This window comes from Rhinopithecus bieti, unplaced genomic scaffold (genome assembly GCF_001698545.2).
Source record: "Rhinopithecus bieti isolate Rb0 unplaced genomic scaffold, ASM169854v2 scaffold_22745, whole genome shotgun sequence".
Lineage (NCBI taxonomy): Eukaryota > Metazoa > Chordata > Mammalia > Primates > Cercopithecidae > Rhinopithecus > Rhinopithecus bieti.
In genome coordinates, this window is record NW_016810815.1 from 774,318 (window position 1) to 799,165 (window position 24,848).

A 24,848-nucleotide genomic window follows, 5' to 3' on the forward strand; every position below is an offset into this window, starting at 1 on the left:
GAGTGCAATGCCGCAATCTCAGCTCATTGCAACCTCTGCCTCCTGGGTTCAAGTGATTCTCCTGCCTCAGCCTCCCAAGTAGCTGGGATTATAGCCATGTGTCACCACTCCTGGCTAATTTTTGTATTTAGTAGAGGCGAGGTTTTACTATGTTGGTCAGGCTGCTCTCGAACTCCTGACCTCAGGTGATCCACCCACCTCGGCCTCCTAAAGTGCTGGGATTACAGGCATGAGCCCCCCCCCCCAGCCTTTTTTTTTTTTTTTTTTTTGAGACAGAGCCTCACTGGCTGGAGTGCAGTAGCCTGATCTCAACTCACTGCAGTCTCCGCTCCTGGGTTCAGGTGATTCTTGTGCCTTGGTCTCCCAAGTAGCTGGGATTGCAGGTGTGCACCACCATGCCCAGCCAATTTTTTGTGATTTTAGTAGAGACAGGGTTTCACCATGTTGGCCAGACTCAAGTAATCTGCCCACCTCAACCTCCCAAAGTGTTGGGATTACAGGTGTGAGCCATCACGCCCAGCCAGGAGTCTTTCTAAACAGCAGCAAAATCAAAGTGGCCAATATTTTTATTCACTCTTCCACCAAGAGGCAGACAGATCATGTCTTATCTCTGCAACCTGAAAGACCTCTTTTGTACTTTTAGGCTTTGATGTTCTTTTTTTAGAGACCAGGGTCTCACCATATTGTTCAGGCCGGTCTTGAACTCCTGGCCTCAAAAGATCCTCCCGCCTCAGCCTCCCAAAGTGCCGGGAAAACAAGTGTGAGCCACCGGACCTGGCCGATTTTATCTTTTTTTTTTTTTTCTTTGAGACGGAGTCTCACTCTGTCGCCCGGGCTGGAGTGCAGTGGCTGGATCTCAGTTCACTGCAAGCTCCGCCTCCCGGGTTCACGCCATTCTCCTGCCTCAGCCTCCCGAGTAGCTGGGACTACAGGCGCCCGCCACCTCGCCCGGCTAGTTTTTTGTACTTTTAGTAGAGACGGGGTTTCACCGTGTTAGCCAAGATGGTCTCGATCTCCTGACCTCGTGATCCGCCCGTCTCGGCCTCCCAAAGTGCTGGGATTACAGACTTGAGCCACTGCGCCCGGCCCGATTTTATCTTTTTAAAAAGGCTGGGTGGGTGCCAGTGTAACAGCATCTAGGACAAAATCACTGTAAATAATCTTGAACTTAGCCACTCCAAGTTATAGCACCACCCACACATTTAACCTATATTCCTAAGCTGTTGTTTTGGTTCCCAGAGTTCATGTAGGCCACTTGATCTCCACCTAAACTAAAACATCCACTCTGATGCTTGTACGCTACAGCAATAGCAATACTTGAGGCTTCTTTTCATTTGCTAGGAAGGTCCCTGGTTCATCTGGTGGCTTGATCTTACTCACTTTAAAAGTAAAATTTGGCCAGGCGCGGTGGCTCACGCCTGTAATCCCAGCACTTTGGGAGGCCGAGGGGGACAGATCACGAGGTCAGGAGATGTAGACTATCCTGGCTAACACAGTGAAACCCCGTCTCCACTAAAAATACAAAAAATTAGCCAGGCATGGTGGCGGGCGCCTGTAGTCCCAGCTACTCGGGAGGCTGAGGCAGGAGAATGGCGTAAAACCGGGAGGCGGAGCTTGCAGTGAGCTGAGATCCGGCCACTGCACTCCAGCCTGGGCGATACAGCGAGACTCCATCTAAAAAAAAAAAAAACATATATTGCACTATGTAGAGCTAAAATTTACAAACTAAGACCCAGGGAAACTTAAGGGGTCCCAGAGTTCTTACATAATTTTAATTTACCAGCATAAAAACTACTATTGTCCCTAAAAAATATTGTGTACAAACCAGGTATCATTATGTGGACCATTGTTTTACAAATACAGATTAAGAATACATAGTAGACTAAAAACATATTATCTCCTATAGGAAACACTTCTCATATCCCCAGCCCCACAAACACCCATATTCCCCTACACATCTCCTATAGCACAGAGCACACTGCACCAATTTGTTTATGTGTCAAGAATCCTGGGATGGGGTGGGCAAGGATAGTGTCTTCCTCCTCTAAAATAATACCTGACATATTGTACTTCATTTATATATTCTGAATAAATGAGTGAATGCTTTGAAGAAAAATGAATGAATGAATGAATGAATGAATGTGAGGTATGGATCAAAGTTTTTGGTTAGCCGGCCATGGTGGCATGCGCCTGTAATCCCAGCTACTCAGGAGGCTGAGGCAGGAGAATCTTTTGGACCCAGGAAGTGGAGGTTTCCATGAGCCAAAATCGCACCACTGCGCTTCAGCCTGGGCAACAAGAGCTAAACTCCGTCTCAAAAAAAAAAAAAAGTTTTTTTTTGCATATGTCTATCCAATTATTCTGGTATCATTTGTTAAAAAAGACTCTTACTTTGCCATTGAATTGCCTTCGTACCTTTGTCAAAAATCAATTTACCAAATACGTGTAAATCTATTTCTGGATTCTTTCTTCTGTTCAATTGACAAATTTGTTTATGTAATTATATGTGATAACAAAATATATAACACATTATAATGATATAATGTTATTATGTTACTCTCTTGATTAAAAAACATTTAAAATATCTTTGTTATGATGAAATAAAAACCTGTGACATTGAAAATCTTGAATAAAGTCTTATGACACTTTTTCTGTAATAGCATTTTATATTCTACATAAAATTTGCCTTGAACCAAGGCACAGCTGGCAGGTAAATAGATGGGGAATGTATCCCTCAATCTTCAGCCTCTTCCTCAGAACAACACTGTGAGCTGCTCCCACTGTCACCCAACACTGTGACGCACACAACCTGCACCAGCTCCTTCCGTGCTGCCTACAGAATCAGGGCACACCTTCCCCTGTCTCCAGGAGTCTCTGGAAGTCACATAGGAATTTCCTATGTGAAGGAAGGCAGGGGGAGGCAGAGGCTGGCTTGGGGAAGGGAGTCCTCACTAGGGAAAGTGAGAGGATCGCATTAGGGTTTTAGGAAGCTGACTCCAGCAGCAGTGCAGAGGGGAGAGGTGGGTTGCTCTAAGACGGAGCCAAATTTCGAGAAATTCCGTGTGTGGTACACTGACCAGGTGAGGAGTGACTGGTCCATAAAAGATAGGCCATTTGGAATGAATCTGAGCTGTGTGGGAAGACAGCTTGGAGATGGGGAGTAAAGGAAGGGAGAAGTCAATTGTGCCAACTGTGTCTCTGGCTTGGCTGATGGGTGGAGGGTGATGCCCTTGCACTGGGGTGGGGCACATCAGAGCAGGAGCACATGTGAGGAGGAAAGATCTTGAGTTCAGGGTGGACAGGCTGAGTCTGAGGTGCCCTTGAGCTGCTGAAGTGGGCTGTATAGTAAGGAGTGCAATGCACTGGTGCAGAGTTCAGCAGTGGGTCTGGACTGGAGAGAGCTGGGAGTCAGCAGCAGCACATTGGCGATCAAGCGTGCAGGGAATGAGCATGCCAGATAGAAAGGCGAGGACAGGGCCCTCTGGAATGCTGGCGTTTAAGGGATGACTGGAGAAGAGACTGAGAACAGCACAGCACTGAGACAAGATAGCCAGAGGGGCAGAAAGAAAGCAAGAGGTTGGGACAGAAGCTGGGAGAGAAGAAAGTCTGAAAAGGAGAGTGGACAGCAATGTCAGAAAGGTGGGGACAGAAAAGTCTCCTTGGGTAGATCTGCCTCTGATACGACTCTCTGACACAGGGCACAGGTTTGGCTCAGTCCAGCAAAGTTTATGGACACCAGCACTGTGCCAGCTGAGAGAGAGAGCTAGGCCATGGTCTGGCCTTCTGGGTGTTTGTGGTTCACTGAAGGGGGCTGTCCCCTTTTCTTTTCTTTTCATGCCATCTGCTTCCTTGTTCCCTTCTCTCTGGGCAGCACACTTTCAACGGCATCCTGTCACATGGAATCCTGTACCGTGTAACAGTTCTTTTCTTAAACTCCTGATATCTCCCACTTCCGTGGGAGAGACAGGTGTGGAAGCTGGAGCTTCAGATCAAGGCCTGTGCTGCGGGGTAGGAACAGGGGAGGTGACAGCGCCATCGGAAGCTCCAGGAACAAGCACCTCTCCCACCATGTGAAATCTTTTTGGAATGTCCTGGCCCATCGGGGCTTAGGGACTCCTTTGATGTGACCACTGTGCCTTGTAAAACAGTTATCTTACTGTTTTACAGTAAGTTGTGTATCTGACACAGTGAATTAAGACAAAAAGCTAACCACAGTCAAGGGAGCCCTTACTTCCCGAGAGAACAAACGCTCCAGAGAGGACACCTTGGGCACCACGGCCACGGCCGCCTGTGGCTCTGATGCTTTCAGGTGTGGCCAATCTTCCCACTTCCCACTGTGTCCTGATGGCTTCCACGGATGCAGGGACTTGCTCCAGCAATTCTCCCCCTTTCCCTGGCACCACTAGTCCTCCCTTCCCTATTGGAGCTTCCCCCACGGCCTTACAAACTTACTATTTATCCCACACTTCAGAAAACAAAAGACCCTTTGAACGCCCTTCCTGTAGCTATTACACCACGCCTCTCTCTTTTTCCCTTAAAGTGAGTCTCTGAACAATCATCTGTGCTCCCAGTCTTTCTCTTCTCCCACTGCCTCGCAACCCCTGTGAACAAGTGTCCCCCCTGCTTTCCAGAGATGCCCGCTCTTGTCTTACAAATGACCTCCACCTCGCTGGGTCCAAGGGTCCCGCTCAGACGGGCACTGCCGGCTCTGGCGGGGGCACAGGTGAGGACGCCCTCCTTCCTGCAGGCTCCTGGTAATCCCTGCCTTTCCAGGCACTCCTCAGTCTACTTTGCTGGTGCCTCTGTCTCTCCCTTCCCCTTGGTAATTTCTTTAGTTTCATGACTTTAAACATCATTTATATGCTAATGAAAGAGCTCCAGGCAGAGCTCTTTCTTGAGAGCCTTGGACTTGCACATCCAGGTCACTGGGCATCTCCACAGGGCTACGGGAAGGCACTGATGGGTCCAGGCTGAACTCTTGAACTTTTCCTCAAACTTGCTCTTGGCTGAGCTTTCCTCATTCAGGAAGCCGTGTTCTCCATTCTGCCAGCTGCTCAGGCTCCAAATTGCAGTCTTCCTTTTTTTTCCGTCTTCCTCTCACATCCCAAATTTGATTCATCAGCAAATTAGCTTGGTTCTTTTTTTTTTTTTTTTTTTTAAACTGAACACCATTTAATAAAAAACCAGTAGTGTAAACAGGAAAGCTGCACGAAGATACCATGTTGCCGTGGAAGGCTGGTGCCTGCTGCTGGGAAGCTGAAGGCAGGGGAAGCAGCAGATTTGAGGGACGAGTACTAGATCTTGGTTCTTACATTTGAAATTTTTTTTATTTTTTATTTTTTTTTGACAGTCTTGCTCTGTCACGCAGGCTGGAGTGCAGTGGTGCAATCTCGGCTCACAGCAACCTCCACCTTCTGGGCTCAAGCGATTCTCCTGCCTCAGACACCCCAGTAGCTAGGACTACAGGTGTGTACCACCACTCCTGGCTGATTTTTGTATTTTTAGTAGAGACAGGGTTTCACCTTGTTGTCTAGGCTGGTTTTGAACTCCTGACCTCAAACAATTTGCCCACCTTGGCCTCTCAAAGTGCTGGAATTACAGGTGTGAGCACTGCGCTTGGTCCTTATATTTGAAATGTATTTTGGGGTGGGTGCTCACACCTGTAATCCCAGCACTTTGGGAGGCTGAGGCAGGTAGATCACCTGAGGTCAGCAGTTTGAGACCAGCCTGACCAACATGGTGAAATCCCGTCTCTAACTAAAAATACAAAAATTGGCCGGGTGTGGTGACACGTGCCTGTAATACAAGAATTGGCCGGGTGTGGTGACACGTGCCTGTAATCCCAGCTACTCAGGAGGCTGAGACAGGAGAATCGCTTGAACTCGGGAGGCAGAGGTTGCAGTGAGCCAAGATTGCACCACTGCACTCCAGCCTGGGCGACAGAGCTAGACTCTATCTGGAAAAAAAAAAAAAAAGAAAGAAATGTATTTCGGACCTGACCTTCTCAGCATCTCCACTGCTATAGTTCTGGTCCTGCTGTTGTCCTCTCATCAGACATACGCAGTCGCCTTCTCCCTGGTCTCCCTGCCCCTACCCCTTCAGCAAATTCCCCATAGCAGCCAGAATGCTCCTCTTCAACTTTGTGGATCCTGTCACCTCTTTGTTATTTAGGAGGCTGAGGCAGGAGAATCGCTTGAACCTGGGAGGCGGAGGCTGCAGTGAGCCGAGATCATGCCACTACACTCCAGCCTGGGCAAAAAGATTGAAACTCCACCTCAAAAAAAAAAAAAAGAAGAAGAAAGTCTATGAAGGTTGAAAAACTGAGTTCTGAATAAATACTCTGATGATTCTGGAATAAATAGTGGAAAAATAAAATCTTGTCGTATCAGGCAATATGTTATGGGCTTTACAGGTATCATCCTGCTTAGTTCTCACAACAGTTGTGAGAAGCAGGTTTTGTATTCTTAATATTACTTATCTGGTAGTGAAGACTTAGTGAGGTTAAATATGATCGCATTAAAAACAAGGGGCACTTAGGCGAGATTTTCTACTTTTCCTGGCATGATTACCTTTAAAGCATCATAAGTAAACAAAAGAGTTCACCCTTAGCACTGAAATTACTTGCATTAAAGGTGAATGATTACTGGGTGCTAAGGGCAGAGCCAAGTTTTTTTTTCTTTGTCTTTTTAAACAGTTAAAGATGGACTCTGGTAATAAAAATAGAGTTTTAATTATTTAAAAAACCCAACATTAGTAGCATATTGAACTATTTATACTATTTTTTCCCCTAAAGTTTACCATGTGAATATATTTTTTCAAATAACACGTAACTGAAAGTTGCAATCTCCATTATAAAATATTTTCAACTTTAACATATGAGATAAAAATTCCTCCACTTAATATTTATTTTTAATTTTTCTTTTTTAATACAGAAAAAAACTTCAATGATACAAATCAGTTTCAAATTTTGGGGAGAGCATTATCATTCTGCAACACTTTGTTGAAAAGGGCCTTTATTGTACAGGCGTCTGTGATCAAGTCAAGAACACAGACTAAACAGGCAAATTTCACATGTGCGGTGTGTGTAGGAATGAGTTAGAGAAGTGACCTGGATGACCGTGGAGAGAGACAACTGGTTTTATTGGGGTTTTTCGCCAGATGCCTCCCAATGTCTTGGGGAAAAGAAATATAGAAAACAAAAGCCAGATTTCTGACCCAAAGAAATGGGAGGAAGTGGCATGGTTTGGGGAAGACTGAGGCTATGGGAACCTCTGAGGTTGCCAGGGCCTTGACCTTGGGATGTAAAGATACAGAGATGTCAAGATACTTCTGATGTAGTGGATCTATGAAAACAGACACACACCGATCCCATCCTGAGACGAAGTCAGAGCCTGAAGCCGGAAGATGAGTAAAGCCATGGGAAATGGAACTCCCGAGGAAGGGCTCCGTGAGACCCAGAGGCTGCGGGAACCACAGCTGATGCAGCAGCCGCTGAATGAGGATCCTGGCCTGTTCCAGTCAGCACTGACAAGTCTGGCACAGAGCCCATGGCATCTACATTTGTTTCCATGCCCTCTTTTTGTTTGGGATTAATTCTCCCTCTCTAAAACCTGCTCTATTTTCTGTTCTTAACTTCTCTTCCACCTAAAATCCCTTCCAGCCTTTCACACGGTTAAAGGATTAAAATAATCCACATCAGTTTTTAAAACATTCTGCCACAAGTTATTCTCATAGATGTCTCAATAAAGTAAAAGAGCATACTTTAAAAAGATGAATTTCTTACAGAAGTGACTTCTACCACGCAGTCCCAGCTCCTCCTTGTCCCCATAAATCTGGAGATGCAGGGCACCAGCAGCAGTGGTGGCCTGGCCCATGGGGCGTGGGAGAGTGGCCTGTTCCTGTTGCCTTAATGGGGCCCTTCTCATCACATGGGTCATTAAAGACCCACTGTTCTGAGGAGGGTACACAGCTCTGTGGATAAAATGTCCCCAAAGAGCAATTATTGTTGAAGAGGTTCAATCACCTTCTCCTAACTTATTCCCCATAAATCTCTAATTTTGAAAGACGATGTTTATAAAACAACCTTCTCTACTAATAATTAGCTTTCTTATATTTATTAATCAAAGATTAATCAAAGCATCTGACCCAGCATCGCCACTCTAAATTGATAAAATCCTAGGCTGAAAAACATGTTTTATGTCTTGTTAGACTGGGCAGCTTTATCCAGGAAAATAGCTTACTTCTTTTCTTTTAGCCTTAAAAAATCCCTTTTATGAAAATGTATTATAATATTAGCTTTTGAAATGCTGAAAATCCTTAAAGATACCATTTGATACCTTTGGTCTGCCCAACACCTACCCTGCCACCTAATCCAAACTAACCCAACTGAGGCCGGATACCCTGGGTTGAGGCTGATTTCATTAATACCTGAGAAACAGCAAAATGTAGAATAGTGACAGTGGTTAGTTAAAATTGTGGGTGCTGGAGTCAAGACAGCACCAGATGCAAACCCTGGCCCTGCTGCTTAGTAGCCACAAGACCTTGAACGAGTTCACCTCTCGAGGCCTCAGTTGCCTCATCTCTAAACTGGGGATAATAGCCGAGCCTGCTGCGGGCATTCATTGTGAGAATCAAGTGAGACAATGACCACAGCATACCGAGCACAGCACCTGGCACACAGTAAGGGCCCCCTAACTGGAAGCCACTGTCATCACCGGCGCATCCTAGAAATAGCATGACAAGCGCCAGTTCTTGCACTGTGTCACCAAGAGGCCTGGTGTGCAGAAGGTATTTTTCCATTCCTTCCTGGAAGGCAATTACAAACCCAGGAATGATACACTGAGTAAATCTAAGGACAATCTTTTTAAATTGCCCAGAAAAAAACCAGTCCATTTTAGCAAATAAAGATAAAAGCACATCCTTAACTTACAGTTGTAACACAACAGCAGACCAGCTTCTCCATCTTCGTACACATCAATAGCTGCAACAAAATTAACCTGCAATGATAACGGGCAACGGTAGTGGGCAGGCTGGATGCTGACCCTGTGAAAAGACTTTTTCAGGTTTTGAGCGATTGCGGGGCCCGTGGCCCTCTGTGATGCAGGTGCCATAGGGTCATGTCTGCCCCACCAGCACCCACAATACACATTGGGGGCTGGGATTATAATACAATGGAGGTGAGAAAGAAAAGAAAAGAAAAGAAAAAGGAAAGAAAAGTCTCTCCATTCTTTCTTCTCTGGGACTTTCTCACCATCTTTTCATAGCCGTTGAGAAGCTCTGTGCTTGGTATGTCTCCTCTCTCTATTGAAATGCCTCAGGTTTATGTTGTGCTCCAGCTCCCAGAGCATTTTCACATGAGTTGTTCATTTCACTCTCAGAAAGTACTAGGCTGGTGCAAAAGCAATTGCAGTTTTTGCCGTTGGAAATAATGGCAAAAACCGCAATTACTTTTGCATCAACCTAATATTATTGGCATTATGGTATACTTATTTTATGGAAGATGAAAGTGAGGCTCAGGGTAAAGTCACTTAAGGCCCTTGGCTGGTACACGCCACAGCCAACATCTGAACTAAGATTCCGGTTCTCTTCCAACCTTACCGCTCTCGTACCTCCAGTGAGGCAATCCTTCTGCCTCCACCAGATAAAGCCTGTGCAACTTAAAATCGCCACGGCATGTCTTCACACTTCTATTCTTTCTCTGTTCTTCATGTCAAGAGAGGCAGCATGGTGCAATGAAAAGGGCGTCAGAACACCTAGTTCTGTGGTCTGGGGCAAACTCCTCTCTCTGGGCCTCAGTTTCTGCATTTGAGAGGAGGGCACTCAACCTGATGGCGTCCTGGGTCCTTCTTGATTTTCAAAACTCCAGCCCTCTAAGAGCCTCCTGCTCCTTTCACTTCCTCACTTGTATTCTCAACCCTTAGAGCCTGGCCTCCCGTGCTTCCAGGAAAACCACCCTCTGAGCTCAGCCAAGATCTCCCTCTCCCCAACCGAAGGCCTTGGCCACTGCTCATCTGTCCATCCTGCTCTCTGCAGCCTCTGACGGGTGACATCTTCTGCCTCCTGCCCTCTCTCCCACCTCAGATTATTCTTCAATTTCTTGGCTCTTCTCTCCTTAGTAAAACCCCACTTCCATAGCTCCAAATTTTGCTTTGTGCTCAAAACCCTAAACCACGGGCTCAGGCACACATTCTCCCCAGGGCCGCAGCCCCTAGACTATATCGTTTGTTCTCAGATGCAACTGATTCCACATCTAAGTCATTAAAAGCAGGAGGTAGTGGGTTGGGGGTGCGGGGGGTGGAGGGGCACAGACTGGGCAGACAGATGGGAGATCAAGCCCTGTCTAGGCCAGTTACTGCCTCTGTGGTGTGTGGCAAATGGCTTAGCCTCTGGCCTTAGGTCTTTGTCTGTAAAGCAGGCATAATGAGAACACTGACCTTGCTGGATTGTAATGGGAATTCAGTGAGACAAGGCAGAGATTTTAGCACAGGGCCTCATGCATGATGAGCACTCAATGAAGGCTATTGACTTTTTATCTCCCACACAACCAGCTTTCCTTCTAAACCTCCTCCTTTTTGTTAGCACATCTATTCTCAAAGTCTCAGAGCTACCTCCAACCTAAGTCCAGCAGCAGCCTCTTCACACACTTTCTCAGGTGTCTTTTTTGTGCCCCTGCTGCTGTTCTAGGCTAAGCCCTGACCTGCTCGCAGAAGCACCATGTTGTGGGCTCCTGCTGGCTCCTTTCCCAGCCCTTCTATCCACACTGTGCTCTTCCCACTGGCCCTGTACTGGCTGACCCTCCTCTTCACTGGTGTCACCAGAACACAGCCTTCACCTCCAAATGGTCTCATTATGGTGCCAAGGCCCCAACTGGCCATCCTCAGCCACTGCCACTGCCTGGGCTTGGGTGCCCCTTCCAATGGAACCTCGAGTTCTCTCCCATCTGTCATTATTTGGCACTGTACTTGGTGCCATTAGGATACAAAAAAGAACAAGGTGAAGTTCCACCCCTTAAGAAAAAAAAACAGAAAAGCACATAAGTACACAAAACAAGGTATAACGGGGCAAATGCCTCAACCAAAAGTTGCAGGAGCTCAGCGGGGAGTGACAGTGAGGACTAGTGACCAAGAGCTCCAGCACTGGCATTGGAGAGAGCTGGGGGTTGTCACAGCCGAAATAATCCCCATGGCTCCAATCATGCCCTGTGTTTTAGGCTCTCTGCAGAGCGTGCCTCACCCTCTGGTGCTCTCTCGTCTGTTTGTTCCCTGTGGCTCCCCTCCCCATGAGATCTAAGGCTCAGGACGCAAAGGCCTGTCTGTGCTGCTCACTGCTGGCCCCTCAGCATCCAGATCAGGGTCTGGCGGGTGGCAGGTACAGAATAAACTCATCGGATGGACAAGGGAGTAAATGAAATCCCAGCTCCATCACTTCAGAGGCGTGTACACTCACACCGGTTGTTTCCCCTCTCAGACCTTCAGTTTCTTCATTTGTAAGATGGTAGAAAATAAGAATATCTAGGCCTACTGGCTTGAGGACTCCAGGAGGTAACTTATCTAAGCACCTGGCACAGGGCCTGGAGCTTGGTAAATGCTCATGTTGGCTGATATCATTATTTAGATAAGGAACCAGCACCAAAGGGTATATTACATGAAGGACAGTCCTTAAGTGCCCTCTGACCCCAGAAAGGAGCCTTCCTGGCTCCACCACTTTGACTTAGAATCACTTCCTCCTCAGATGCCCCTGTACATGTCAGTTTTACTTCACCATCTCAGCTAGAGGCTTCGTGCTGCACCGTGTCTGCTCTGCCAGACTGGGAGCTTCTCCACAGGAGGGGCGAAGTGCTACCAGCTTTGTGGCTGGCCCTGCCATCCCCACCAGCTGTGGGAACATGGTCTGTGGAGTCAGCCAGCTGGGGTCCAAGTCCTGCCTCTGCCACTTACTAGCACTTACTAGCTGTGTGCTCTGGGGTAAATAAGTGACTTCTTCTTTCTGACTTCAGTTTTCTTTTCAATAAAAATGGAGAAATGGGCCAGCCGTGGTGGCTCACTCCTGTAATCCCAGTAATTTGGGAGGCCAAGGCGGGCCTGAGGTCAGGAGTTCGAGACAAGCCTGGCCAGCATGGCGAAACCCTGTCTCTACTAGGTGTGGTGGTGGGCACCTATAATCCCAGCTACTTGGGAGGCTGAGGCAGGAGAATCGCTTGAACCTGGGAAGTGGAGGTTACAGTGAGCCGAGATCACGCCATTGCACTCCAGCCTGGGAGACAAGAGTGAAACTCTGTCTCAAAAAAAAGGAGAAATGAAGAGCCCCTCCAAGACATAATGCTTATGACATGCTCTGACCCAGGGCCTGGTACACAGAGGTGGCCATTCAATGGTGGCCACAATTACTATAATTATGGGAGGGTTGACTGCAGTGGGAAAGGTGGAACTAGACAGCCTTTTAGTTTAGAGATAAGGCCTGTGTGTGTGTTTGGGGTGGGGTGAGGGAGGGTAGTAGTGATGACAGGTATGGAGGAAGTTCAGGCAGCCTTTTAGACCAAGATCTGTGCACAATGACCACAGACAACAGGGGGGTACTTGGCATCCAGTAAGTCTACCAAGGGGCTCCAACGCTGTGCTGACAGGCAGACAAACGTGGCAATATTCGGAGAGTTGGGCTTCAGGACAGGTGGTGGCAGGCTTCAGCCCCAGGGCCAGGATTCAGGAACAGGGTTGGACTTAACCACTTCCTCCTCAGGCATGCCACACCACTTTATTTTTCAGACCTTTATTAACACTTATTACAATAAGACCTATTTTATGCTTTGAAATAGGTGTCTGTCTCCACCTTGACAGGGGCCTGGCGGGGTTCTTGCTCCTAGAGATCCTGATATGACAGGTCTGGCGTAGGACATAGGCATTAAATCTTTATTTCATAAGTTTGATTAAAAATAAGTAGTTCTGGCTGGGCATGGTGTCTCACGCCTGTAATTCCAGTGCTTTGGTAGGCCAAGGAGGGAGAACTGAACTATGGATTGCACCACTGCACTCCAGCCTGGGACACAGCTAGACTCTGTCTCTCTCTCTCTTAAAAAAAAAAAAAAGTAGTAAGTAGTTCATTTTATTGGTATTTTAAAATGATAACAAATAATATATGGTGGTTGTAAAGATTCAAAACACAGACTTGTAACAACAAGTGAAGTGGGAACTGTGCCTCCCCTAGCTGGGGCTCAGTCCTCCCATAAACCAGGGACCCAGATCCCATGACCACGCCTGCAGTTCCTCCCAGAGGAGCCCTTGGTTTTGGGAACCAGGTCAGTGCTGGTGGCTAGAGCAGCAGCAGCAGGTCACAGCAGGCCCACTGGTACAGTGAAGTTGACAGTGACTTTCAGAATGTTGCTTTAGTGCTTCTTAAACATTTCCTCTCTTGAGCTAGAATTGTAATAGAACCCGAGGTGGGTAGAAGACTGAAATAGGGATCAAGTGGTCCTGCCTAAGAGAGGAGGAATGGCAGCAGGAAGCGAGGCCTGCCTAGTTAACACTGGTGCCCACAGAGGCGGGCAGGCAGTAAGTGTAGACGGAATGGAGATGAAATTCCAATGACCCAGGCTGTGTCCCCACTGCCCTGGGTGCTGAGCTGCAGGAATATCTTGGTAAAAAGCTAGTCCTGTTCCCACAAGGCCTATTTCTAACCAGCTATTAGAAAACATACAGCTCATTATCTTCTTCATTTTCTTAGGGCTCATCTCCCCAGTCAGACAGTACACTCCCTGAAAGATGAGTTCACCTGACTAAGTACCTGTGCCTGCTGGGAGCCGTGCAGCCGCCATTCTACCACAGGAGGGCTGTGCACGCTGGCTGATCCTCTCAGAGGGCTGTGCATGCTGATCCTCTCAGAGCCAGGAACTAGGAAAGGTTTTTTTTTTTCCCCCTTAAAATTTTTATTTTCTTGGCCGGGTGCAGTGGTTCACACCTGTAATCCTAGCACTTTGGGAGGCGGATGTGGGAGGATCACGAGGTCAGGAGATAGAGACCATCCTGGCCAACATGGTGAAACCCTGTCTCTATTAAAAATACAAAACTTAGCTGGGCGTGGTGGCCGTGCCAGTAATTCCAGCTACTCGGGAGGCTGAGGCAGGAGAACCGCATGAACCAGGGAGTTGGAGGTTGCAGTGAGCCGAGATCGCACCACTGCACTCCAGCCTGGGGATAGAGCAAGACTCAGTCTCAGTAAATAAAATAATTTTTTTTTCTCTTAGGAAAGAACTTTGTATATTTGTCTTTTTTTTTTTTTTTTGAGACGGAGTCTCGCTCTGTCACCCAGGCTGGAGTGCAGTGGTGCGATCTCGGTCACTGCAAGCTCTGCCTCCTGGGTTCACAGCCATTCTCCCTGCCTCAATCTCCCGAGTAGCTTGGGACAAGGCGCCTGCCACCTCGCCCGGCTAATCTTTTGTATTTTTTAGTAGAGACCGGGGTTTCCCCGGGTTAGCAGGATGGTCTCGATCTCCTGACCTTAGTGATCCCCTGTCTCAGCCTCCCAATGTATAATTTGTCCTTTTAAAAAAGCACAATGAAGGCCAGGCGCGGTGGCTCACGCCTGTAATCCCAGCACTTTGGGAGGCCGAGACGGGCAGATCACGAGGTCAGGAGATCGAAACCATCCTGGCTAACAAGGTGAAACCCTGTCCTACTAAAATACAAAAAAACTAGCCGACGTGGTGGTGGGCGCCTGTATCCCAGCTACTCGGGAGGCTGAGGCAGGAAGAATGGCGTGAACCCAGGAGTGGAGCTTGCAGTGAGCCGAGATGGCACCACTTGCAACTCCAGTCTGGGCGACAGACCTGAGACTCCCGTCTCAAAAAAACAAAAACAAAAACAAAAAAGCACATTGAAAGCCTGGCGCGATGGCTCAAGCCTGTAATCCAGCACTTTGGGAGGCCAAGACGAGCGATCACTAGGATTCAGGAGATCAAGACCATCCTGAGCTAACACGGTGAATACTCCTGTCTCTTACTAATTAAAATAAAACGAAAAACTAGACGGGCAGAGGTGGCGCGCTGCCTGTAGTTGCCTCCTCAGCTACTCGGTGAGGCTGGTAAGGCAGGGCAGAATGGCGGAAACCGGGAGGCCGGAGCTTGCAGCTCGGATAAAGTTGAGAATCGAGGTCTCAACGAATGCCTCCCAGCCTATGTGTCTGCGATGATCGAGCATCTGCTGGATGTTTACGTTTTTTTGGGACCTGTTGCGTGCGTACAAAAAAAAGAACATAGAAACATGCGGAACATCTTGAATGAATAGTTGACCAGGATACCTCTTGAGACTTCCATCCTGACAGCCATTGGCTCCAAACTAATAACACAGAAGTCTTCTATTCAATATATATATATTGGTTTCTTTAACTCTCTATAGATTACCCCAGTGCGGTCTTCTGCCACACAAAGTCGCTCTTACAAAGATAGGACAAAAGAGAAATCGCCTATAGTACTGAAGCTTTAGATCTACATATAAACTACAGCGTGTACAAGCCTCACGCCATTACCATCGAAGAGATGATCTACGTCAAAAAGAAATTTAAATAAAATGATTTTTTCTCTATAGCTACCCTGATGAGTAAGTAAACTGCACAATTTTCAGCCACTTAAGCATGATTTATTTTAAAATAGAACTTGTCAGAAAGTTTCTCTGAAATGAGGTGAGGACTTTTCCACTACCAGAAGCTGGCTAAGTCTTAGGAAACTAGTTGTCAGGAAAAGGACTGATGGAACAAGGACCTGCTGCACCACGGCATTTCTGCTTTGTTTGGCTGCTCACACAGTTTTGAGAAGGAAGAAGGGGGTAAGAACTTCTTTTTTTTTTTTTTTTTTTTGAGACAGAGTCTCACTCTGTCGCCAGGCTAGAGTGCAGTGGCACAATCTCGGCTCACTGCAACCTCCGCCTCCTGGTTTCAAGTGATTCTCCTTCCTCAGCTTCCCAAGTAGCTGGGATTACAGGTGTGTGCCACCAGGCCCGGCTAATTTTTGTATATTTAGTAGAGATGGGGTTTTGCCATGCTGGCCAGGCTGGTCTTGAACTCCTGACCTCAGCAGATCTGCCCGCCTCAGCCTCCCAAATTGCTGGGATTACAGGTGTGAGTCACTGAGCCTGGCCAAGGGGGTGAGAACTTCTAAAGGACAAACCAGGGCCCCTGCTCCTCAGAAGTCTGGGTGGGAAGACATGCTGGTCCAGGGATGCCCAGGCAGTGGGGGGTGGGGGGTGGGGGGAGAGGGTGACATTCCTCTCAGCTTTAAATTAGGAAGTTTCAGGACCCACTCCTTCTCCTAGGTCTATATTAGTATCACCTGAGGGTAGACTTAAAAAATATTGGCTCCCAAGTACCACACACCTCCAGATTCTGATATAATTGGCTTGGCCTGGGGTCAGACACTGATCTTTTTAAAGCTCTCCAAGGGATGACAGCCAGGGCTGCAAAGCAATGAAATATACCAGGGATTCCCAACTTGGCTAAATATGAAAATTATCTGGGGACCATTTAAACATACCCAAACCCATGCCACACTCCAGACCCAGGAAATCCTTGGAGGAGCAACACGGGCAGTAGTAGCTTTTCAAATTTCTCAGATGACTCCAATTGCAGACAAGTCTGGTCACCACCAATATAGATAAGAGAAATGACAGACCACTCTGTGATCAATAACAGCTAAAGACAAGAAGGTCTCCTAATTACATCTAGATTTTGTATTTCTGATTTTCTGTTTCTTAAAATCTTGCTCTAATTAGGTCTTAAGTCTTCCTAAAATAGTAATTAGCAATTTTAATGAATATTTATATGGAACATATTTACAGTTAATACAAATTGTAAAGCATAAGTGGAAGAATTCTGCAGTCTCTCTGATTTAGCTGAACAGGACTGGAGGTAGCCTGTGGGTCCAGAAGCCCTCACTAGGAACTACAGTCTCCCTGGAGCTGATATCCCCATTCTGTGGTTTCCTTATACCTAGGCCAGAATACTGGCTTGCACTGCATGATGCAAACCTCAATGGCTCACTGATAGTGGGCCTTGTCCTGCCTCATAGAGATACATGGGCTGAAGAGCTCTGTGATCTGCTAATGTCAGTGTCAGTGTTGAACAATCTCCAGTGACAGGCTGCCAGGCCTCAGGGTGATGAGTGCTCACCACTGTCCAGTGGGCGCCAAGGTTTAAACCCCACACAGTCACCTCTAGAATATAAGTGCAGCTTTGGGTGGCCCTAGATTTTGTGCCACACTAGGACATCCCTGTTCTCTGTGCATCAGGCCAGGGGTGTAGACTCTCAGGGCAGATCTGCCCGCTCACTCTCTCCTAATGGGCTTCCACCCCTTCTTCTTTTCCTACTGGGCTTTTAAGAGTTAGGTAAGGAGGGTGCTGTACCCACTCTGGCCACCCAGTCCCCAAAATGAGAGTCTGCAGCCCCTCAGAGGTCAAGCTTATTCTCCAAGGGCCCTCTCAGGACAAATCATCTAACAAATGCTCTCACTTATTTAGTTATTACATTTAGTCAAAATTTTGACTCTTCATGTCTTTTTTTTTTTTTTTTTTAATTTTAAATACAGACAAGGTCTTGCCATGTTGCCCAGACCTGTCTCGAACTCCTGGGCTCAGGTAATCCTCCTGCCTTGGCCTCCCAAAGTGCTGGGATTACAGGCGTGAGCCATTGCGCCTGGCCTCTTCATGTCTATTTGGAAGGATGGAGTGGCAAGGAAAGATCTGAAAACTAAACAGGGCAAATGGGACAGTCACATGATAACAGATAGAACCATTCTGACCTATAAAAATGGCAACTTCACATAGCTCAGTCTAAATAGTGAATCACATAATACTGATGTGATGAATAGTACATAACTTTAAAGAAATCCAAATTATGGCATCTCAGGGTTAGAAGACACAACGATGATTAGTCTTTCCTGATTCCCACTTGTCCCCACAACCGCTGGCTTACCCTGTTGGCCTCCACGTGGTGCAGCCTGAAGGCTTCTCCTGTGCTCTCGTTCACCACATCAAACTGGTGTCGATAAGCCACACAGATGAGATTGTCACTCTCTTCAGTTGGCCCATCCACTAGGGTCATCACCACGGGAGAGTCGGACAGACAGATCTCCTGTGTGGTTGGTGAGGATACAAGAGACGGGTGGGAACACAGCAGTCAGCTCCATGCCAAGCCCCACTGCCCATTCCCTCCTTTCAGAGACGGCACCTTCTCCAGGCTCCTGCAGAGCCTTGTGCTACAGGGAAGAAGGGACAAGACAGCAAAGTGCCAGGGGTCACATCAGACATCTCCTTCCCATAACCTGTCCTCAAGACTCAGGCCTCTGTCTACCGGAAAGGGTCGAGGCCAGGAAACAATTTAACAAAATGGAATCTACAGTATGGTCTGCTTTATCCCTTACATCGTCTGGTCCTGTCCTGGGATTCAGTAATAGTATTAATAATTGCTAACTAATCTATTTGTGTACTTAACATGTGCTAGGCACTGTTCTCATTGAATCCTACTTATAAGGTAGGTACAGCTACTACTCTGTCTTATAGATGAGGAAGCTGAGCCTTAAAAGTCAATCACAAAGTTCACACAGGGTAGAGCTAAGATATAAACTCAGGAAATGTCATTTCAGTGCTCATATTACATAAATGTATATGCTGCAAGTAAATCTGCATTAAAATAGCTAATCACTATATGAAGAAAGCTAACACCTAAGTAGAGCAAGATTTTAATGTGTTTTAACTTAACTGTCATGCTGCTCTGTCCCCTGAAGTTGAACATTAGCAGAAATTCATAGGCATAATTCAAAAGGCTTTAACTCTAGGCAAAAAATAACTTCTCAGCTCACCAGTAGAAATACTCCATCTCAGTGGCCAGTGTTAGATATGTTCCATACCTTAATGTACCCTAGTCTTTAAAAGATAAGAGATGGTGGCATCAGGGAGGGAACTTGAGCCTGGAGGAGGTTTCTCTCACAAGGCTCCCCTTCAATCTCCCAGCAAATCCTGCTGACTGAGGCAAGCAGGAAAGCATTGCCCACTGCTTCTTCCCATCTCTCCTGCTACCAAAGCCACCAACCTTTCTTGCCAGGATCCTGCACTGGTCTTGTTGCAGGCCTTCTTATTTCCACCCTTGGCCTCCTAAGCTCCCCTCTACCCAGAAGCCAGCACAATCTTTTCAAAACATGCCACTTCTCTGCTTCAAATCTTCCAATGATTTCCCATCTCACTCAGAGTCAAGGCCAAAGTCTTTGCAATGGCCTGAGGGCTCAAGAGCATATTTCCTAGTTCTCTCTGATCTGCCTGCCTTGTTCCCTCTGCTCTTGACTGTGCCTTCAATAGGACCTCAGGGCCCTTGCCTGGCTGCTCCCTCTGCCTGGAATATCCTTTCCCTAGATATCCTCATCAGTCACTCCTATACTTCTTTTGGATCTCTGCTCAGAGGTAACCTATTCAGAGAGGGCTTCCTGGGACATTCTTTCTGAAACAGACTCTCCCAACTCCCTGCTCCATTATCCTTTGTTCCCTGGCCCTCCTCTATATTTAATTTTAGTACTTCTTTCTGCCGGCCATCATAGCTTTACTTGCTTATTTCTGTTAACTGTCAACTGGAAAGTAAACCCCATCAGAAGACTTTATTTTGGTCATCGCTGTGTCCTTCGTACCTAGAACAGTACCCATAGATATTCACTGGAATCAATGAGCCTTAGCTTCAGTCTTCTGGGGGAAACAAGAGCACCAGGGTGAGGGTTTCCCTAGTTGGCTACTAAACAGTGGAACAACCTCAGTGGGTAACAAACCCTGGGTGGAAGGACAGAGTCTGCCTCACGGCACCTTGGCTGGGAGATAGATGATTTAAAGAGCAAACCTACCCTGATGTACTGGAATTCTTCCACAGGTGACTCAGACAGGGGAGATAACAATGAGGTGCTGCTGACCCCGCTTGGCTTGTTGTGTTTTCTTGTGATCAGAAGTAGTTTATTCCGAATTGCGACCACAATCCTTAGCTCTCTGCTGTGGTGAGTGTTAATAGCATACAGGTGGCAGCCTGGGCAGAAGAAAGAAATGATGCCCTACACGTGACATGCAGGTGTGGAAGCCCCCAGGCCTTGATAATTTGGCAATACCTAGGAATCCTGGAAATTAAGCATAACTCAGTGAATGGACTAAGAATATTTCTGATACTAGGCAAAACGTAGACTAGATATTAAAATTAGGTTGAGTTACAGGAAAATTAAGAAAATCCTATTCCCAGCTGGGTGCAATGGTTCACACCTATAATCCCAGCACTTAGAGAGGCCGAGGTGGGCGAATAACCTGAGGTCAGGAGTTCGAGACCAGACTGGCCAACTTGGTGGAAACCCATCTCTACTAAAAATACAAAAATTAGCCGGGCGTGGTGGTGGGCGCCTGTAATCCCAGCTACTTAGGACGCTGAGGCAGGAGAATTGCTTGAACCCAGGAGGCAGAGGTTGCAGTGAGCTGAGATCGTGCCATTGCACTCCAGCCTGGGCAACAAGAGTGAGACTCTGCCGAAAGGAAAGGAAAGGAAAGGAAGTCCTATTTCCTATATTCTAGAGTTTGTGAACTTAACTTCATACCTACTACATGGCATCAATTAAAGTAATGAGAGCTCCAGGAACCAAAGTCTAAACATTTCTTCAGTAACAGATTTGCTAACAGAGTTTAACGCATCTCTAGAACCTGTTATGCAAGGCCTAGCATTTCTTCTAGTCCTCAACGTGTTTGTCTAGCTTTCAAGCTTCTTATGGAAACAGTGATGCTATTTTTGTGACGTTTCCAAACAAAAAACAAACTAATAAGATCAAATTCCTATTCATTTTTATTTTCAGCAAAATCTGGGCAGCATGAGGGGAAAAAAATGAATTGAATGGAATCTACCAATCTATCAAGTCACCTTTTGTTTTCTCCAACTTGTTTTCTCTGCAGTCAGACCTGCTCTTCCCAGTCTGCTTCCCCTCAAGGCCCTTTTGCAGCGCACTTAGCCTGAAGACAAAGAGGCGAGCATCTTTTCCTAGTGACATAAAAAGGGCAGAGGAGGAGATTAAATGGAAAAGTAAGGTGACCTGAAGGGCCTCCAAGGGCCGACTGTGTAGGAAAACTAGGACTGGAGATGTTCTGGAATTTGGGAGGCACCCGACACCACTTTTAACCGATAAAGCAATTACGTATGCATCCCTTTCCTCCCCACCGCCCCCTGCCAAGGCTTCCCTCCCCAGAGAACAAAGGGGCCACTGAGGGATCCCAAGCACTGGGCATCAGGAAAGGAAACAGCTGGCAGAGCCTATGCAGTCAGACCCGGGCGACCTGTGGTGTGGGCCACAGAAGACAACTGTTTTCCTTCCTCCACAGCATGCCACCCAGCAGGGGATACCACCTTTGTCTGCTCTGAGAACCAGAAGGTCCAGGGTCTCGAGCACATGCATTTGCTTCACTGGCAGAGTTCTGTCAAACACGGACACTGATGGAAGGTCATCTGGAAAAGGAAACCTGGTTACCCATCACTGCAACCCAGCCCATGCTTTCCAGAACCCACCGAACGTGCCTGTGGGTAGTTTTGAACCCAAGTTCTCTCTAGGCAAGGAAGGAAGTCAGCTTCTAGGGCTTTCATAAGCTCTACACAATACGTTCAAGCACTATTCTCCTCCTAGCTCAGGAACAAGTACTGGTGCTTTCTTCCCATAGGCAATTCTATATTCCGAACTCTATATAGGGGGCATAGCGGCAGAAGCATGAGAACCCTATTTGTGTTCATCAAAGAAAAAGCAACATCTCTCAATACCATTTTTTACTAGGGTTGTACCAAAGGCCTGAACACCAAGTTTAAAAAAAAAAAGAGCAGCCATTTCTCTCAAGTATTTTCTTATTTTTATGTAATATTTGAAATTACATTATATCTTAGGTCATATTGTATACATCTCAAGAAAGCAAAATTAAAATTTCCTTTTGGATTTAAGATAAATACAAACACACTCTACCCTAACATGTCCTGTGTTTGTGGCAATAGTAGTTTGCCTATACATTTTCAGTATTTTTTCCCAAAGGAATAGGAAATCTCCTTTTAGACAAAACATAAACAAAGAGAAGTATCAACTAAATTGCCAAAATAGCAGGAAAAACGAATTGAAGTGGGAATGCTCAGGGAAATCTCTGGTAAATGGATGGTTCAAGACACTGCACTTCCACACAGGATTTGTTGTTGAGGTTACTTACTGGGAATCTAAGTTGCTAACAATTACTTTGCTCCTGGGGGCCCCGAGGACACAGGGGGCTAAAAGAATTACTAAGGCTGTTCCATTCAGTTCCGAAAGCAGAAGGGTCTGTTCTGAGATGGATGGCAGAATCAGGGCAAGGCAGAGGTGTCCGGGATGGTGGAGACATTTGGGGCAGGAGAAGTGGCTGGCCCATTCTTCACCTGCATTTATTCTGCAAATGCTTTGCTGCAGGGTTGGGTTTGTTTAATTAAAATTTAGGAGCAAGGGGCTCTGAGGATCCTTTCTTTTCCAGAAATCTAAGTGTGGTTGGGAGTTCATCCCTTCCTGGATGGTATCCAGGAGGGAGCAGAGCTTTCACTATCAGGATTAATAACTGTCCCCCGCGTAGGGAGAGGAGCTCCCATTCCTGTAGGCCTGTGAGGGCTCAGATTTGTCAGAGCACAGACTAAGCTAAGCTTAGTATTACATCTAGGGCTTGTCTCTTGTTCCTCTTAAATATTGGGGTGAATGCAAATTTTACAATAGCTCATCAACCACTTTTCTGCCTCCTCTACCCTGGACTTCCACAAAATGGAACTAATTCTCAGGGTCTTTGTACTTCCGTTGGGGCAGACTTAGTTTTTCAAAAGGTGGGATGATCACCCTAATACCCATCATCATAGTTGGCTAAATAACTACAATTATTCCATTTGTGGGAGAACAGCAGTCACAGCAAGGACAGGTAACATACACTAAGGGCTTTCTCTATGCCAGACCCTAACGCTTAGGGTTTCATATGTTTAACTTAAATGTCCCGATGACCCTATTAGGTAGGAACTTATAATATTCCCATTGAACAAAGGAGGAGCCTGAAGCTTGGTGTTAATGACTTGTCTGAGATCACACCTCCAGCATGTGGAGCCCAAGCCGGTGCAAGGACAAAGCCATGCTTTTCACCAGTGTTGGAACATAAACTGGGATGTTGGAGCAGCCCCATATCCCAGTGGATAGAGATGCGGCTACAGCAGCAACAGCACTCCAAGGAATTAATAAATGACAGAGGCCCTTCATTTTACATAGGAACAGAGGTATACATTGTACAGCTGCCGAGCTATGTACAGAGTGAATTAGCACTTATTCTCCATCCAGTCTTTCTCAGATGGCTGAACAAGTTTGTGTACAACACAAGAAGGAAGTGGAGGCAAGGATCTGACAGAGTGACAGGTGGATTTAATGACTGACTGATGACAATGCTTTCCTTCCTGTAATCTCTTTATGAAGAACAATCTTTTAGAACCAGCTTTTCTGTTACTGCAAAACCAAAACACATGGTGAGAGCATATTTAATCAGTATTTAGTTTCCTTTCAAAGTAGGTTTTGCTAACTTAGGATACAAAAGACCTTGATTTTTAATAATGACCTTGAAAGGAGTAGACTCTCAAGGGATACAGCTAATGAAATTAAGCAAAGGCTAATGGGATAGAGTGGAACTCAGTCTGAAACAAAATGGATGGACTCACTCATGGCAACAGTTCATAATATGATTAAATGTAGACAAGAAAAAGGTAAACAAAGAAATAAGAGAATTGCGGCTTAAAAGCACAACAAGAAATACAAAGAAGGCCCTGAAGATTCTTCTTCTTCTTTTTTTTTTTAAGCAAAAACAAACAGAAGCATCATCGTACAATAAGGACATGAAAAAACTAATTCAAATCATAAATCTAAGCCAGTGGTGGGTATAAACAGCTACACCCACCATCCTGTCGAAGATGACTTCCTTCAAATTTGGAAGAAAGAATTTCCTGGCAAATCACAATACTCCTTATATCTGACATTTCTATTAAATTTTGGATCCTTAAGATAAAAATTTCAGAAAGGAACTTGGTAATTTTGGTTTGGATTTTGCATTTAAAAAAATAGAGGCAACTCAAATAGAGTATTTCGGTTTTAGGCAAGCTTACGAATAGTCATTATGAAGGCTGCTTTCTCTTTCCCAAAAGGGCAAAAGGGAAGGAGTGAACATTCTTTAAATCGCAAAATTTTTCATAATTATTTGCCCAGGACTATATTTTTTGAAATCTGTGTTGGAGACATTGGTAGAGTTTAATATAATGTAGTTGGTTTAGTGGAAAGAGTCCTGGACTAACAATCACATCTGGGTACTAGTTCCAGATGTGCCACTAACCAGTTGTGTGATCTTGGTTAACTCACATCATTTATTTAGGCCTCAGCTTGTCCATCAGTAAAACTACAGACTGCACTAAACCTCTAAAGTCTGTTTTTTAAATTCCTTTTGTTGTTGTTGTTTCACTTTTGTTAAGATCTAAGGATTTTATTACTTTTTTTTTTTTGAGACGGAGTTTCACTCTTGTTGCCCAGGCTGGAGTGCAGTGGCGCAATCTCGGCTTACTGCAACCTCCGCCTCCCGGGTTCAAGCAATTCTCCTGTCTCAGCCTCCCAAGTAGCTGGGATTACAGGCATGCACCACCACACCCAGCTAATGTTGTATTTTTAGTAGAGACAGGGTTTCTCCATGTTGGTCAGGCTGGCCTCAAACTCCTGACCTCAGGTGATCTGCCTGCCTCGGCCTCCCAAAGTGCTGGGATTACGGGCATAAGCCACCGAGCCTGGCCTACTCTTTTT

At 46.2% G+C, this 24,848-nt stretch overlaps 1 protein-coding gene across 6 annotated transcripts in view; it reads right to left on the reverse strand.

The window, feature by feature from the left end:
• GARNL3 (GTPase activating Rap/RanGAP domain like 3) overlaps positions 1 to 24,848 on the reverse strand; it is a 176,092-nt gene that overhangs the window by 17,500 nt on the left and 133,744 nt on the right. For all 6 annotated transcript variants that reach the window (XM_017892904.1, XM_017892907.1, XM_017892905.1 and 3 more), the window contains 5 exons: positions 21,389 to 21,487; positions 20,909 to 21,025; positions 19,863 to 20,038; positions 17,954 to 18,112; positions 8,930 to 8,996 (listed from right to left, as the gene is read on the reverse strand). In XM_017892904.1, coding sequence (XP_017748393.1) covers positions 8,930 to 8,996; positions 17,954 to 18,112; positions 19,863 to 20,038; positions 20,909 to 21,025; positions 21,389 to 21,487 — 618 coding nt within the window. The remainder of the gene's footprint in view (positions 1 to 8,929; positions 8,997 to 17,953; positions 18,113 to 19,862; positions 20,039 to 20,908; positions 21,026 to 21,388; positions 21,488 to 24,848) is intronic.